Source organism: Chrysemys picta, chromosome 1, assembly GCF_011386835.1.
Source record: "Chrysemys picta bellii isolate R12L10 chromosome 1, ASM1138683v2, whole genome shotgun sequence".
Classification (NCBI taxonomy): domain Eukaryota; kingdom Metazoa; phylum Chordata; order Testudines; family Emydidae; genus Chrysemys; species Chrysemys picta.
The window spans coordinates 327,207,844-327,222,489 of NC_088791.1; the positions used below are offsets into that span (position 1 = coordinate 327,207,844).

General features: G+C 42.4%; 1 protein-coding gene across 1 annotated transcript in view; it reads right to left on the reverse strand.

Annotated features, from left to right (window-relative positions):
- Positions 1 to 14,646, reverse strand: part of HEPHL1 (hephaestin like 1) — a 57,349-nt gene that overhangs the window by 10,618 nt on the left and 32,085 nt on the right. Inside the window, exons 10-15 of the mRNA XM_008174374.4 lie at positions 13,782 to 13,932; positions 12,406 to 12,618; positions 8,722 to 8,920; positions 4,051 to 4,190; positions 2,420 to 2,560; positions 440 to 546 (exon numbers count right to left, since the gene is read on the reverse strand). Of these exons, the coding sequence (XP_008172596.2) occupies positions 440 to 546; positions 2,420 to 2,560; positions 4,051 to 4,190; positions 8,722 to 8,920; positions 12,406 to 12,618; positions 13,782 to 13,932 (951 nt within the window). The remainder of the gene's footprint in view (positions 1 to 439; positions 547 to 2,419; positions 2,561 to 4,050; positions 4,191 to 8,721; positions 8,921 to 12,405; positions 12,619 to 13,781; positions 13,933 to 14,646) is intronic.

Genomic DNA, 14,646 nt, shown 5'->3' on the forward strand with positions numbered 1-14,646 from the left:
TGGTGCCCCTCCACTGCCTAGGAGCTGCAGGGACGCAGAGCCGGGTAGGGAGCCCCTGCCAACCCTCCCCCCCGTACCAGCGGGGTCCTCCCCCCAGTAACCATGGTACCTCCGGACCGCCCCCCCACCCAACACCCGCAGCCCCCCGCCCAAGTTTTAGTCACAGGTATTTTTAATAAAAGTCATGGACAGGTCACAGGCCATGAATTTTTGTTTACTGCCCGTGACCTGTCCATGACTTTTACTAAAAATACCTGTGACTAAAACGTAGCCTTAATCATCAGCTGTCATCTTCAAAAGCATGAATTACCCAGACCTGTAAACCCTTCCTCATGCCAATAGTCCTCAGACAAGTAGTGAATAAAGGTTCACAGGATCCAACCCCAGTTCAGGAAGCCATACATAAAATAACAACCTTTAGTTACTATTTCCCGGTTACCTTGACAAAATTCACTGTTGAATAATAAACCCAACTGATGCAGTTTGGATCAGAAGTACCCGGACCTGACCTTTCTGGGACATTCCATCTGTATGTATTTATTTCCCCTAAAACGGTAGAGAGAAAACAGTTTTACCAACAGGAATTGGATATTATGAGTTTTTAAAATATAATTCAGATCTGACGGTCCTGTAATCAGAAATGTAAAGAGCCAAATGTGCGTCATATTCATTGAGGAGAAACTGTTTTATAATGGACTGAGGCCCATGAAAACAAACTCTGATAATGATGCTGAAAACATTTCTGTTTTTTATTAGACGCTAGAGACAAACTGGAAGATTCTTATAATGATTATATAGCATGAAATGATCAAGATCTATTATAGTCTGAGATGAGTGTCTCCAGTTGTGTGTTGATCCCTGATTTTAGAAAAACAAAATAATTTGACTGAAGAAACTGTCTGTTGCGGCCACATTAAATTCTCTATATTTTAAAAAAATAATACAGCAGATTAATTATTTTCCTCCTGTACTACTGCTTTTATTAATATTATTTTCTCTTTGTGTTTCCAAGCGCCTAGGAGCTTCAGTCATAGACCAGAACCTGACTGTGCTAGATGCCGTACAAATACAGAATGAAAAGATGGTCCATGGCCCAGAGAGTTTACAATCTACGTATTAGACAAGAGACAACATATTAATACAGTAGAGAGATGGGGGAGTACAAGGAAACAATGAGACAGTACTGGTCAGCATGTTAAGCTGTGGTCTCAGCACACCACAATGTCAAGATTATTAGTAGGCATCACAGCAAAGGAAAGTTTTAAAGTTTAAAATTGGCAAGATTTATTTATAATGTCTGTGTTTAGGGTACGGGTGAACAGAAACCCCATTTACTACTATGTTTAGTTGTATATATTGTTTTATAATAAATGTATACTAAAAATGGTGAATCTCAAATATGGCTCCGACCTTTGTGAATGGAAAATGGTTCTGCATAAACTTTTTTGGCCAACTCTAAATGAAGGTTCCATTTGTACTGTTGATGCACAAAGAAGCAGAGTTTATGTTGTTGGAAACCTTCACTCTGAATTCCTTGTTTTTTTTTAAAGTTATTAAAATCTCAGCCTTTGACCAAATGCAGCACCGGTATAAACTCTACTGACTCCAGTTGATTTGGGCCTGCTTCTGCCTATTCAGAGTTTGGCCTACTAGATGACATCACTGTTTCCACGTATAACATAAAATGCCAATTGTAACACCTTCTTTCAGGTAAACATCATGTTTGGGCAGTATTACTGATCCTGATCCTGCAGCCTTTACCCAGGCAAAACTCCTGATGTCTTTGGGCCTAATCCAAAACTCACTGAAGTCAATGGGAAGCCTTTCTATTGACTTCACTGGACTTTGGATTAGGCCCTTAGGCCCTGATCGGATTCCTGTTTGAGTAAATGAAAAGACTCCTCTTGATTTCAGTGGGAGTTGGATCAAGCCCTGAATGATTTCAGTGGGAGTTTGCCTGAGCATGGGATCGAGAGAAAACAGAAATATATTGTATACCGATTCCTATATGTTCAAGAGATCTCTTCTACTCGAGCCTGATATCTATTGTTTTTATTGGGTAGAATTTTCAGTTCTGTGTGCCTAAAGTAAAGTTGCTAAATCTATATTTAGGCACCTAATTTTAAAGTTTGAGCCATTGGTAGTATTAATTATTGTTTCTGAGTGTCCAGATGTGTCTCAGCAACAAGTGAAGACATAGTCCCTGTCCTAACAAGCTTATAGAATCTGGAGCCTACTAATAATAAGAACCTAGCTAGACAGACATATAGATAGATAAATGTAGAATTTACTTTGCCCAAAAAGATGTGTAGGTGCCAGAAAGTTTGAAAAAAGGAATGTGATTTGATTTTTTAAATGCCTTCTTCACATAAGATTTAAGGAGCTCTTTTGTTGCTCAAGAATAAATGATCAGACTTACCTGGCACAGTGATTAGTGTTCCAGGTCCTTCTCCACTACCCACTTCTTCTATGCCATGTGCAGTTATTGAATAGGGCCTGATAGCTTTATTCTTAAATATAACGAGTATGGAGTCACCGACCTCTGCATGGATTAAGGGCCCTAAATGAAAACAACAAGCTATGGTGACTAATGTTGCTCTTTTAAAATAAAGAAAACTGCAGTTTGTCCAGAAGTCAGCTCAGAAATGGATATTTAATATTATTTTTACAAATTGTAGAATTTGCTAGCGATTGACTTGGAATTTTACTTTTACATGTCACTGCTGCTCATAATGAAAGTAAAGAGAAATCAGTGTAAATCCACATGTGAAATGCTGTGAGACCAAAGCTGTAAAGAGGCTAACAGCCATTTCAGTGAGAGTTAAGGATGAACAATCATTTCATAGGCTGTGTCTATACTAGAGACTTTACAGCAGCATAGCTGTACCGATGCAGCTGTAAGACCTCTCGTGTAGTTGCTCTATGCCAACAGGAGAGAGCTCTCCCCTCAATATAATTAAACCACATCCCTGAGCAACGTAAGTTTTGCCAACATAAATGGTAGTGTACACATGGCCTTAGAGAAACAATATTCTCCCTCAGAGCCCATCAGAAATGCTCAGATTCCATTAGCCTCCAGGGACAGGCCATCAAAACAGGTCCCTAACCCCAGCAGATGAGGGGTGTCCCAAATATGGCCAGTCAAAAGTCAAATTTTTCCAGTGAAAAATGTTTTTGGGTTTTTGGGGGGGGATTTTTTTAACAAATGAAAATGTTAACAGCAATTTTTTCAGAAACTGAAAACAACTGATTATTTCTCATGGTTTAATAATTCAAACCTTTTTTTGGTTTCCAGATTTTCATTGGGGGAAAAAAGGAAAGTTTCCATTAACCTTTTAAAAAAAGGAATTGTTTTCATTACTTTCAAAAATGTTCCCAGAAAATCCATAGCATTTTATGACCAGCTCTAGCCCCACCCCTAAATCACAGGAGGTGATGATCATTCCATAGGACACAGGTAACGTTTCCAATTCTCCAACCCCTAACCTCAACTCAAACACCTAACATCCAGTCCAACCTGCCTGCCCACAAGAAATCGCAAAAAAACACTATGCATACGAAACTAAGGTGGATGCCAGAAATGTCTGTGTTTGTCCATCCTAGCTGGATGTACTTGTTACCAGGGACAGGCTCTGGGATAGTTTAATAAAACTTAGCACCCAAAAAACAAACACACACAATTTACACATGCCCAAATTGTGGCTGAGTCCAAATTCGGAGCATACCATACTCTGTTGCTGCAACCACACCCTGCTCCACAGAGCTGTTCCCATTGACCTGTTCAGCAGATCTTCAATCTTTAAAGGGACAGGTAAATCTTAAACCTGGCACTCTTATATGTGCTACATACTTCCAACAAACTGCTTCCTGTTTAGAAATACCTGTCTTTACAATCACTGATTAAAATGTGTGCAAAACCACTGAAAAATCTGGGACCGATCCAAGTGTTCATTGTTTCCTTCTACAACAAAACTGACACAACCTGTTTGGTTTTGGAAAGAGATGCTCTCTTACATTTGATATACTTTGTGAGTTATAAGAGCTACTCGCCTAGGATTGCTAAGTGTTCCTCCTGTGCTGATCTCACTTTGTGCTCTGTAAATTCTCCGTTTGTGTACTCTCTGTAAACCACCTTCTTGTATTTTGAACCAATCCGATCTTCACCTGGGCTTACAAAAATTTTCCCATAACTGCAAATTAAAAAGACAAAAGTTAAAAGTGCAAACTATTTAACTGTCTAAAGTGCTAATGAAAGATTTGCTTTATTATTACTTGCTGGGGAACACCTCTTTAGCATTCAGTTTAAGGCTTTTACGTCTTACATGTGACAGATCTGTGAATACCTTCATATTCATCACTGTGACCATTTGGGCTTAATAGCACCAGTAAGGTGATAACTCAGAGCCTTTTACGGCAATATATTTACCTAAAACAGTATTGGAGCCTGACACACACACAATGAGCAGTTCTGATTCCAACCAGAAGAGGGCAGTGATACACACTAACCCGGGGTGGGTAAACTTTTTGGCCTGAGGGCCACATCAGGGAATAGAAATTGTATGGTGGACCATGAATGCTCACAAAATTGGGGTTGGGGTGCGGGAGGGAGTGAGGGCTCTGGTTGGGGGTGCGGGCTCTGGGGTGGGGCTGGAGATGAGGAGTTTGGGGTATAGAAGGGTGCTCTGGGCTGCAACTGAGAGGTTTGAAGGGGGATCAGGGCTGGGGCAGAGGTGCGGGAAAGGGTGCAGGTTCCGGCTGGGGGTGCGGGCTCTGGCATGGGGCTGAGAGGTTTGGGGTGCAGGAAGGTGCCCCGTGCTGGGATTGAGGGGTTTGGAGGGTGGGAGGGGGATCAGGGCTGGGGCAAGGGGTTGGGGCACAAGAGGAGGCTCAGGGGTGTAGGCTCCAAGCGGCGCTTACCTCAAGCGGCTCCCGGAAGCAGTGGCATGTCCCTTCTCCGGCTCCTAGGTGTGAAGAGGCCCCCAACCCTCAGAGCGGGGCCATGCCATGGCTTCCGGGAGCCACGTGGTGCGGCCCCCGACCCGGTGCCCCGGTTGGAGTGCTGCAGCGGGGCTGAGCCGCATGGTGTGGCCCCGACCTGGCTCCCCAGCAGGAACTCATGGGCTGGTTTAAAATGGCTCAGCCTGTGGGCTGTAGTTTGCCCATCCCTGCACTAGCCACTGATGCTTTTACTATATGTTACACATTTCTGGCTCTGACCATAATGCCAGTATACATAAAGTTCTCCTTTTGGGGATACCAATTATCCAGTCCTCCTACTCCAGGTTTACATAATCACACTGCTTCTCCCCGGCCCCAAACCCCAACATCTTGGACCAAATACTAGAAAAAGTATGGATTGGTCAGTAGGGGGCACTCAAAACAAACAAACAGGAGATTGTTTCCATTCTCTTCTGGGAGCATTGGCCTTTCATTGCAGTGTCACCTTCAAGAGGCGCTCTGGGAAGAGTCTCTAGGTTGGCTCACAGCATGCTTTTGCAAAATGAAAGCAGAACATGTGCCAACTTTCGTACTTTGCATGGACGTACAAGAACAATCTTTTGCCAAGGGTGGAGCTGACATTGTTTTAATCACGTTCCTTGTTAGGAAAAAGTGACTCTTTCTGGGATTCTTCCACACAGTTACATAGCATACTGGCAATGGTTCTCAATAAATCTATCTTTCTTGGCTCTTTTGTACTCCTCATTTTTGTAACTGGGTATATTTTGCCAGACTGGCACATATTTCTGAAGTGGTTTGTCTTTTTGAAGTTGCCAGGTTCAAACCCCCTTTTATGTTCTTTGGAGGCTTGGAAGAAAATGGGCATTGCACAAAGATGCCTCTGAAATTCTTTGCAGAGTCCAAGTTTCCCTACAGCAGCACAATTCAGGAGAACAGTTAAAAAAACGTGGTTTGGCTGTGGCTATACTGAAAGCCCATCCTGTGTTTCAACAAGGGGGAGGGGGGCTACTGTGCTGCAACCAGGGGTGGATTTTCCAATAGACAGGACCTGAGCTACTTCATCTTCAATAAGGTCTTGTTCCTAGCAGTGGCTGAGTGACTCTGACTTAAGTGGGAGTTGAGAGTGCTCAGAATCTTGCAGGATCGAGCTCTAAGGGCCTGATCCAAAGCCACCTGATGTCAACAGGAGTCCTTCCATTAACTATAATGGTAACTGAAGCAATCCTCAAATGAGCCAGTAGAATAATCAGATTTGCCTGAATTCTCGTACTTTGTAGTTCTAGTCCTGTGGCAGATTAACTTATCTGTCCAAGAATATAAAGAACTGGGTAAAACAAAATACTTATTGCTGGCAAAACCAGCTTTAAAAGAATTTTAAAAAAAGTTTGTGGAAAAGGTAAATACTTTTCTTAACCCTAAATATAAGAAAAAAAGGAGAGACAAGGTGGGTGGACCAGTAAAAGATATTATCTGACCCACCTTGTCTCTCTCATATCATGGGACCAATACAGCTACAACAACCCTGTGAACAAAAAAGATAACCAGCTTTTCAAACCAAAGTGAGTTTACTTGCACTGTATCTGATTTTTATTTAGGTGATAAAGTAAAATTACTTTCTATACAAGTAAACACTATTCTGACTTCCTCTTGACTGTGTGTGATTCTTAATGTCGTGCCTGATCCTGCATACATTGAGGGTATGCAACTTTATTCATCTGAGCAGTCCCACTGAACTCAGAGGCAGTGCTTATGGTAAGTAAAGTTACCCATGTGTTTAAGCATTTGCAGGATAAGACCTTTAAACTCCTCCAGCCAAAGGTAAATTATTTATTCACATCATCAAAGTGGAACACCCAGGAAACACTTGCCTGTAAAATAGCATTCGTGACAGAGGCCCAGAACCCACCCCCTAAACAGATATAAAGGGACACCATCCATTTAATAATCACCCTGCTGACTTGCCATTGTTACAAGAACTGTACCTCCTAAGGTTACTAAAACAGAAAGAAATGAAAGAATGACCTTTTCTAAATTTTCAATTTGTTGACCAAGTCAGTTTCACTGTTTCTTTCCCCATACTGTCAGTCAGTTTAGCTGTTTTCCCGTTTCGAGTGGGTCTTTCACACAGAAACAGGAGAGAGAAAAAACATTTGAACAAATAGGAATATATGACTGTAAAAGAAAACCCCCAAATTGGCAAGGGGCTCTAGAGACAAGTGTAGTTATACTGCTTAGGTGATCTTGGGCAAGTCTCTTAGGCATCGACTCAGCAAAGTGTGTGTGCGCTTCAATCCCATTTATTTATCCTGGGGTTGTTGGATTTCTTTGTTCAGGCCCCTCTTCCCTGTGTCCCATCTGTTTGGGTATATATAGACCAGAGCATGTAACTGTGTCATCCTGGGCCAGATTTTCAAAGAGCCTGGCACTTAGCAGCTCTCCTTAAGGCATAAATGAAGTGACCACACTTTCCAAAGTGATCAGCACCTACTGCTAATGGGAACTGCTGGGTGCTGAGCACTTTGAAAACGTATGTGCCAAAATGGGAGCAGAATTCTTTTGAAAATCCGACCCTCTGTGACTAAATGTGATACCAATGCGGTGGGTTCAATACTCTATTGCATTATATCACATTACTTCACTGAAGTGCCAGATGGAGATCAGCCTGCACATTGCCAGTTGCAGGATCAGGGCCTTAGATTGTAAGCTCTTCAAGGCAGGGACTGTCTCATGTGTTTGCTCAGTTCAGGGCACAGTGGGGCTTCAGTCTTGGTTGAGGTCTCTAGCCACTAGTGAGCCACTACAATAAATAATAATAACGTGAAGATACTTTACATTTTAAAAACTTGATTTATAGATTTTAAGGCCAGAAGGGACGATTATGATCATCTAGTCTGACCTTCTGCATAACACAGGTCTTGGAACATCACCCAGTAACTCCTGCATCAAGCCCATAACTTCTGGCTGAGCTAAAGCCTCTCTTTTAAACAGCTACTCAATGACTAGAATTCACTTTGGTGCTGTTCCTATAATGGGGTGAAACAATACCCTGGATCCACCCCTTTGCTATCCCAGCCCCACATTTTGGAAAAGTTCAGATAAGGATCTGAACGCTGTGTCCCATCCCCAGGTTATTAGGCACTACAATATTAAACTTAAAGTGATGATATCATATTTAGCCACCAGATGCCACTGTTACACTCTCTGGTCTGAGTTTATCTATCTACAGCTCAACGGAAAGGGCTCAGTAAGTAGGGGTAAGGGCACTGAAAAGAGAAATCCAAGGCCAAAACATTGCCAGGGAATCTAAAACCTCAGAAGCATCAGCTCACAAGGGAATGTCAGCCAGAGAACCGAGCTGTAATTTAATATCTAAAAATACAGAATAACATTTTCTAAAGTGCCTAACTGAGTTAGGAGACCGAGTCCCATTTTCAAAAGTAACGTAGGTGCCTTTGAGAAGAGAAGCTAGGCACTTAAATCCCTTTGATGATCTGGGTCTTAGGAGCCTCCATGCCACTGGCTTTCAATGAGACTAGGGTTCCTAAGTCACTTAAGAACTTTTTAAATTTTTACCACATTATTCAGTAAGAAATAAATATTGTATTATAATTTCTTTGCAGAAAATACCTGTTTTAGCAAACATCTAACACATTCCAAAAGTACTAGCTAGCTTTTCTGAAACCCAAAATATGTTTAGGTTTCCCCATCAGAGCAGGTATGAATACCCATGAATACAGTTTGCTGTTAATTTGACTTCAGTACCTTGCATCTTTGCCACTCAGAGCCCAGGTTTTATTAGGTGCATAATCCCATTCCACTTCTTCCGCAGCAATGTAATATGTTCTCATGGTTCCATAGGGCTGCCCAGGGCGAGCTGTACTGCTACAGCTATTCACTTCATACATCTGTTTCATTCCAGCCACAAAGTGATCAAATGTTCTGCAAACCACTTTAAAAATGCCTGCAAGGGAATGCACTGGGGATTTATATAAAGGATGAAATGACAGGGTTAAAGATAAACCCCATTCCTCAAACTTTAGTAACCTGTCCCCAAAGCAAACTAGACCTGCTATCACACTGAGAGCCATGCAGCCAGACACTTGTTCTAACACAGAGCCCTGCTGAGATAAATGGAGATCCTCACAGGTGCAGATGTACGCACATGTGGTTTTCAATGCATTCAGTGAAATGGAAATACACCACTTATCTCCTTTTGCCATTTACAAACTATGGTCTTGATCCTGCAATGTAAGTCTTTTCAGGATCAATGGGAGTATTCACTCACTGATTCTGGTATGTAATGACCAAACGTGACCACTGACACAAATGTATCCTTGAGAAAGCAAGTAACTGTGCTACCCTCATGAGAACTGTCATAATCTTCCCTAGAAATCCCTAAACATCATCCTTAATTATTTCTCATTATTTAAACCTGGATAAGCCCTTTTAGCTGAGGGAGTACTGATTTACGGTCAACTGTCAATAAGATGGCTGGCTTTTAGAAATGAGCTGGCCAGCAAACCTTCACTCTCCTTAAGTACCATCCACTTAGATGCGTTATCTATGGGTATAACACTTCCAACTGCAGAATTTCAAGGCAGCTATCCCAGGAGTAACATCATTTTTCTAATACTACAGTGACATTTCTTTTTCTGCAGCTGTTCCTTCAAAGAATATAACGGGGACATTAGGGCATCCACTTTGTTAGGTGGGATCGGACAGCAAATCCAACTGCAGGCTGCTGAACACCACTTTGCTGAGAGATAATGGACTCTTGCTTAGAAGTTTCAGCTCCATTTTAGTTGACATTCAGCTTCTGCTGACATTGGCTTGTGTTTTAGGCACCTATCCAGTGCCAGAGCTTTAATGTTAATACCTGATCAACTGTGTAGATGTGAAGTCATTGATCAAATAGTAAAGTGAGGAACAAGAACATAGCACCTTTTATCTAACAGTCTCAAAGTGCTTTGCAAACATCAATACTTGTATTAACTGACAGATTGCACCGTGAAGGCCCAGCCCAAGAGAGTGGCTAGTGCAGAGCAGTCTTGTCCCAGGGAACGTTCTGGAAGGCACTGTGCCACAATGACTCCCAGAGCTCCTGAGAGCACAGTTGTTGTGCCATTCCTCTGGGCTTGTCTACACTACAGGTTATGTTGGTATAACTTATGTCGCTCAGCAGTGTGAATGAGCAACATAAGTGATACTGACCTAAGCGCTGGGGTGGACAGTGCTAAGTCAGCAAGAGAGCTACCGCCTCTCGCAGAGGTGGTTTTATTATGCTGACAGAAGAGTTCTCTCCTGTCAGCAGGGAGTGTCTTCGATGCAGCTGCGCCACTGTAGCACTTCTAGTGTAGACTAGCCCTTAGAGTGTAAGCTCTTCAGGGAAGGGACTCTTACTAGGTGTTTGTACAGCACCTGGCATAACGGGCCCTGATCTGACTTGGAATTACTGCAATACATAGGGGCCAGTTGTGCCACCCACGTATTCACCAGCATGAAGAAGGGATGAATGCTTGGGCCTATACTAAATAGGAGAGTGCAGCATCTGACCATCCCCACTGGCAAGTGCAAAGAGAGTTAGGTGAAGCCATGACTCCTCTATGGCCTTCTAGAGAGGTTCTCACCCACAGGGGCCTAGCTCTGAGCAGCTCTTGTTCTCAGGACTTACAAGGACAGTGGTGGCTTCCCATAAATGTGTGAAAGATGGGCAAGGCTTCTTGCATCCTTCCTTCTGGTGTACCCAAGCAGAGACTGACCACAATCTGGCTCTGAATAGTTACATCTTGCAATACCCCGGTGAGGTAGGTAAATGTTTTCAGATCTATTTGTAGCTGGACAAGCTGAGGCACAGAGAAGTTAAGTGATGTATTCAAGACCAACTCAGTGGCTCAGTGGTCTAGCCAGAATTAGAACCCACGCTTCCTAACTCTCAGAACCTTGCTCTACATACTAGATTCCAATCCCACCCTACTGCTTATAAAGCAAAGGTTATAGAGAAGTAAAACATCCTTTAATTAAGATGAATCACAGATGTTAGAGACTGAAAAAATCCATTAAGCCATTCACTCCAGCTTCTCGTTAGTGCAGGATCATGAAAAAGGTAGATTATTGTTTGTTCAGATGCCCAAATTCTGGCCTAGATTTATACTCTGTAATTCCATTGTAGATGATGGCATTGCATAGGATGCACGCTGGAACAGAATTTTCTTTCTAGTCCATACTTACACTCATCACACAATAGACCAAATCCTGCTCGCTAATAAACATTCATAACTCCCATTGATGTCACATCAGCTATGTCTACACTATAGCTACACACAGCTGTGATGGCTGAGAGGTTAGGCATTGGAGCTGAAATCCAGTGGGGTTTCCCTGCTCAGCTTTGAATCCTGCTCACAGCAAGAGCTGTGTTTTAGTTAAGCATTGGAATAAACTGCCTAGGGAGGTTGTGAAATCTCCATCATTGGGGATTTTTAAGAGCAGGTTGGACAAACACCTGTCAGGGATGGTCTAGATAATACTCAGTCCTGCCTGGAGTGCAGGGGACTGGACTCGAAGTCCTCTCGAGGTCCCTTCCAGCCCTATGATTCTATGAGCTAGGGGTGTGATTCCGGTGCTCATATACACATACTCATGAGCGCTCTCATCTAAATAGCAGTGTAGCCGCGGTAGCGCAGGTAGTGGCAGAGCAGGCACAACTGAGCCATGAAGAATACAGACCCTGCTGAAACTGGTGGGTAGGAGAGCTCGCACAATTGTGTGTACATGAGCAGGGGAATCACACCCCTAGCTCACAACGCAGGTGTTTGTTAAATGCTCTGGCCAAATTCTTCTCTCAGCTACACTGTTGAAAAACTGTAACAACTCCACTGGAGTTACACCAGTGTAAAGGAAAACAACATTGGACCCTAATGTTTGCAAAGCCTCTCTGAGTGCAGAATTTGTCCCATATTAATTTTGAAAACATCACATCACTGGATGATTAATGGAGAAATGGGAAGACCTTTTATGCACACTCTGTAGATGAAACGGAGTCAAGTACAGAGGCACAAGGCTATGCCTCACTTCAGTCCTACTTAAGACTTCACTATAGATCTTAAGTGGTTGCTGGCCTTGTTCATGGGGGTGAATTTTACCTTTATTCAAAATGTTGTATTTAGAGTTATGGAACATTTTATGATGATCCTCTCTGCCTGCCTGTCAGTCTATCCCATGCCCATCAGTGTGGGGGTGCTGTCTTTTGTTCCTTGGTGTACATACTTACCTGAATTCTAGCATCTTGGCAATAAAGAACTTTGGCCTGAATTAAGGCTCCTAGAGTCACACATACTCTATGGCCCCTTCACATTGCCAGAGCAATGTAAATGGGCCTTAACATAAGTGATAATCAAGCCCTTTGATTCCTGTGACCAGAGCAATACTGAGATAAATTCAAAAACATACCCACGTGGTCTGGCTGCATGAGTGCCGTCCCTGACGAGTGCGGAAACAAGGGCAGAGTGTCCCTTGTCGTCCCGCTCAAATGGATGGTGTTTCCTTGGAAATGAACTCCATGCATGTCCGTGAAGGTGCCTAGGCCAATCATATGCCAAGAAACTTTGTCATCCTTGCACATCACCAATCCTGGCAGATTACCGAACAAGTAGCCATTTACAGCTGAAGGAGAAGACAGTCCAGTTAGTAAGATGTGTCATAATTCTGCAAATATTCTGCTAGCATGTCTAGCCAGGGAACTCTGACTGAGTATGTCACATTAATTAATTGGGAAGAGTCTTCTGCGAAGCACTGCACAGGTGGGACTTATCAAGTACAGAAGATTAATTGCCTTAATGCTGTTCCTATAAACTCCTGTCTGGGTATCTGAGCTAATGTTAGATTTCATTCTTAGTCTGTGAAATAATAATTCTTTACACTGCGATGGCAGCTTTCATCCAAGCATTTCAAAGTGCTTTCCTAACATTAATTAAGCCTCACAGCAATTAGGAAACGCCAATACACTGATGGTTAAGGCAAAGGAGTGGGCATAAGGAGACCTAGGTTATAGTCTCAGTTGTGACTCAGCCTTCCTGTGTTACATAGACCAAGTCACTTAACCATACTTTGTCTCAATTTACATTTTTATATAATGAGGCTAGTAATCCCTCTTTATTTCCCAGGGGTGTTGTGGAGCTAAGATCAGTAAGGTTTGTAAAGGACTCTGCAATACTTGGATGAAAAGTGCCATGTCAGCATAAGGAACTATTAAGAGATACTGCCTCATACTGTAAGAATTAAATATAATCAGCTGAACAAACCCAAATCTGAGTTTATAGGAAATGAATTAAGACAGGCATAGTTAATCTAAAGTATGTGATGCTGATAGACACCACATGCATAGTATTTCACAATATTTCCTTTATAATTAATTGATGTAGCCTGAGCAGTTGACTGCATAGGTGTAATAGATTATTTTCATTTTATAGACAGGGAAATTGAGACACAGAGAGGTTAAGTGAGTTGATCCAGGTCACACAGCTAGTCAGAGTGTCTTGGGCCCATCAGGATAGTGTCTAAGAGCCAGATTCTGATCCCCTTACACATGCTGAGATGCAGAATGAGATGTAGTCTTATCTACTGCAATGGGAGCAAAGTACTATTCAGTGTGAGTTAGGGAATCAGAATCTGGCCCTACATCAGAATAGGCAATCCCAGAGCACATGCCCTCACAAAGAAACGCATTATAACAGCAGCAATGAATGATGACAAATTTGGTAAATTTTACACCTTCACTATTCATCTTCTTAAATATCTCTGGAAAGTCTTATTTACAGATTCCATACCGTGCATCTTGTTGGATTCCCGGAAATCCTCATCTTCATTGTTTACCTTTGAGGGGTCCCCAGTAAACACCTTAATATTTTTGTCAAGATACCAGCTGAGATTCTCATCAAAGACTGTGAAGAGCAGATAAAATTCCTTGTCTATTCCTTTCTGCAGTCAGGGAGGAAGCAAATGCATTAAAACGAAAGGTGCCTGCAGAATTACACATGTAAAGACTTTTTTTCTCATGAACTTCGTGATAGCAAAATAAATACTCTGCTTCAGTGGTTCTCGACCTTCTCCATACCAGCACCCCATGTCACACCAGGACCTTTTCCATTCAGCCATAAAGAAAGGTAGGTTGTTCATGACTCCATGAGACCTGTTCATGACCCCCAGATTGAGGATCCATGTTCTACTTTAGTGTGTATAGCTTCTTATACTGCACTCATCACCATGCTATCTGAATTACATATTAACTGATACACAGAGACCCACAGAGATAGGCACACACCAAAGCCCCTGATCTGAACACCCAGGAACTATGATGATGTTCAGATGCGGATCTGGATCCAAACTTTGCATCTGGCCCCAATGTCAATGTTGAGTCCAGATCCAAACACCCCCAACCATGGGGAAGTTCAGAGCCAGATCAGAACTTCATAGCTTGGGTCCAGCTCTAGTCTGTATGACAAATGATAGAAATAAACAAATGTCATGCTTCAGGGAAAATGGAAAAAACAAAGGTACAACTATAACACATTTAGCTTCCACTGATGAGCTTCCACCCTGAATAATGATATTTGTTTACCCTTTCCAATATTTTATTAACTGGGCTGAGCCCACGTTGTGCAATTCAGACCTGGATGTGACCTTCTCCACAGA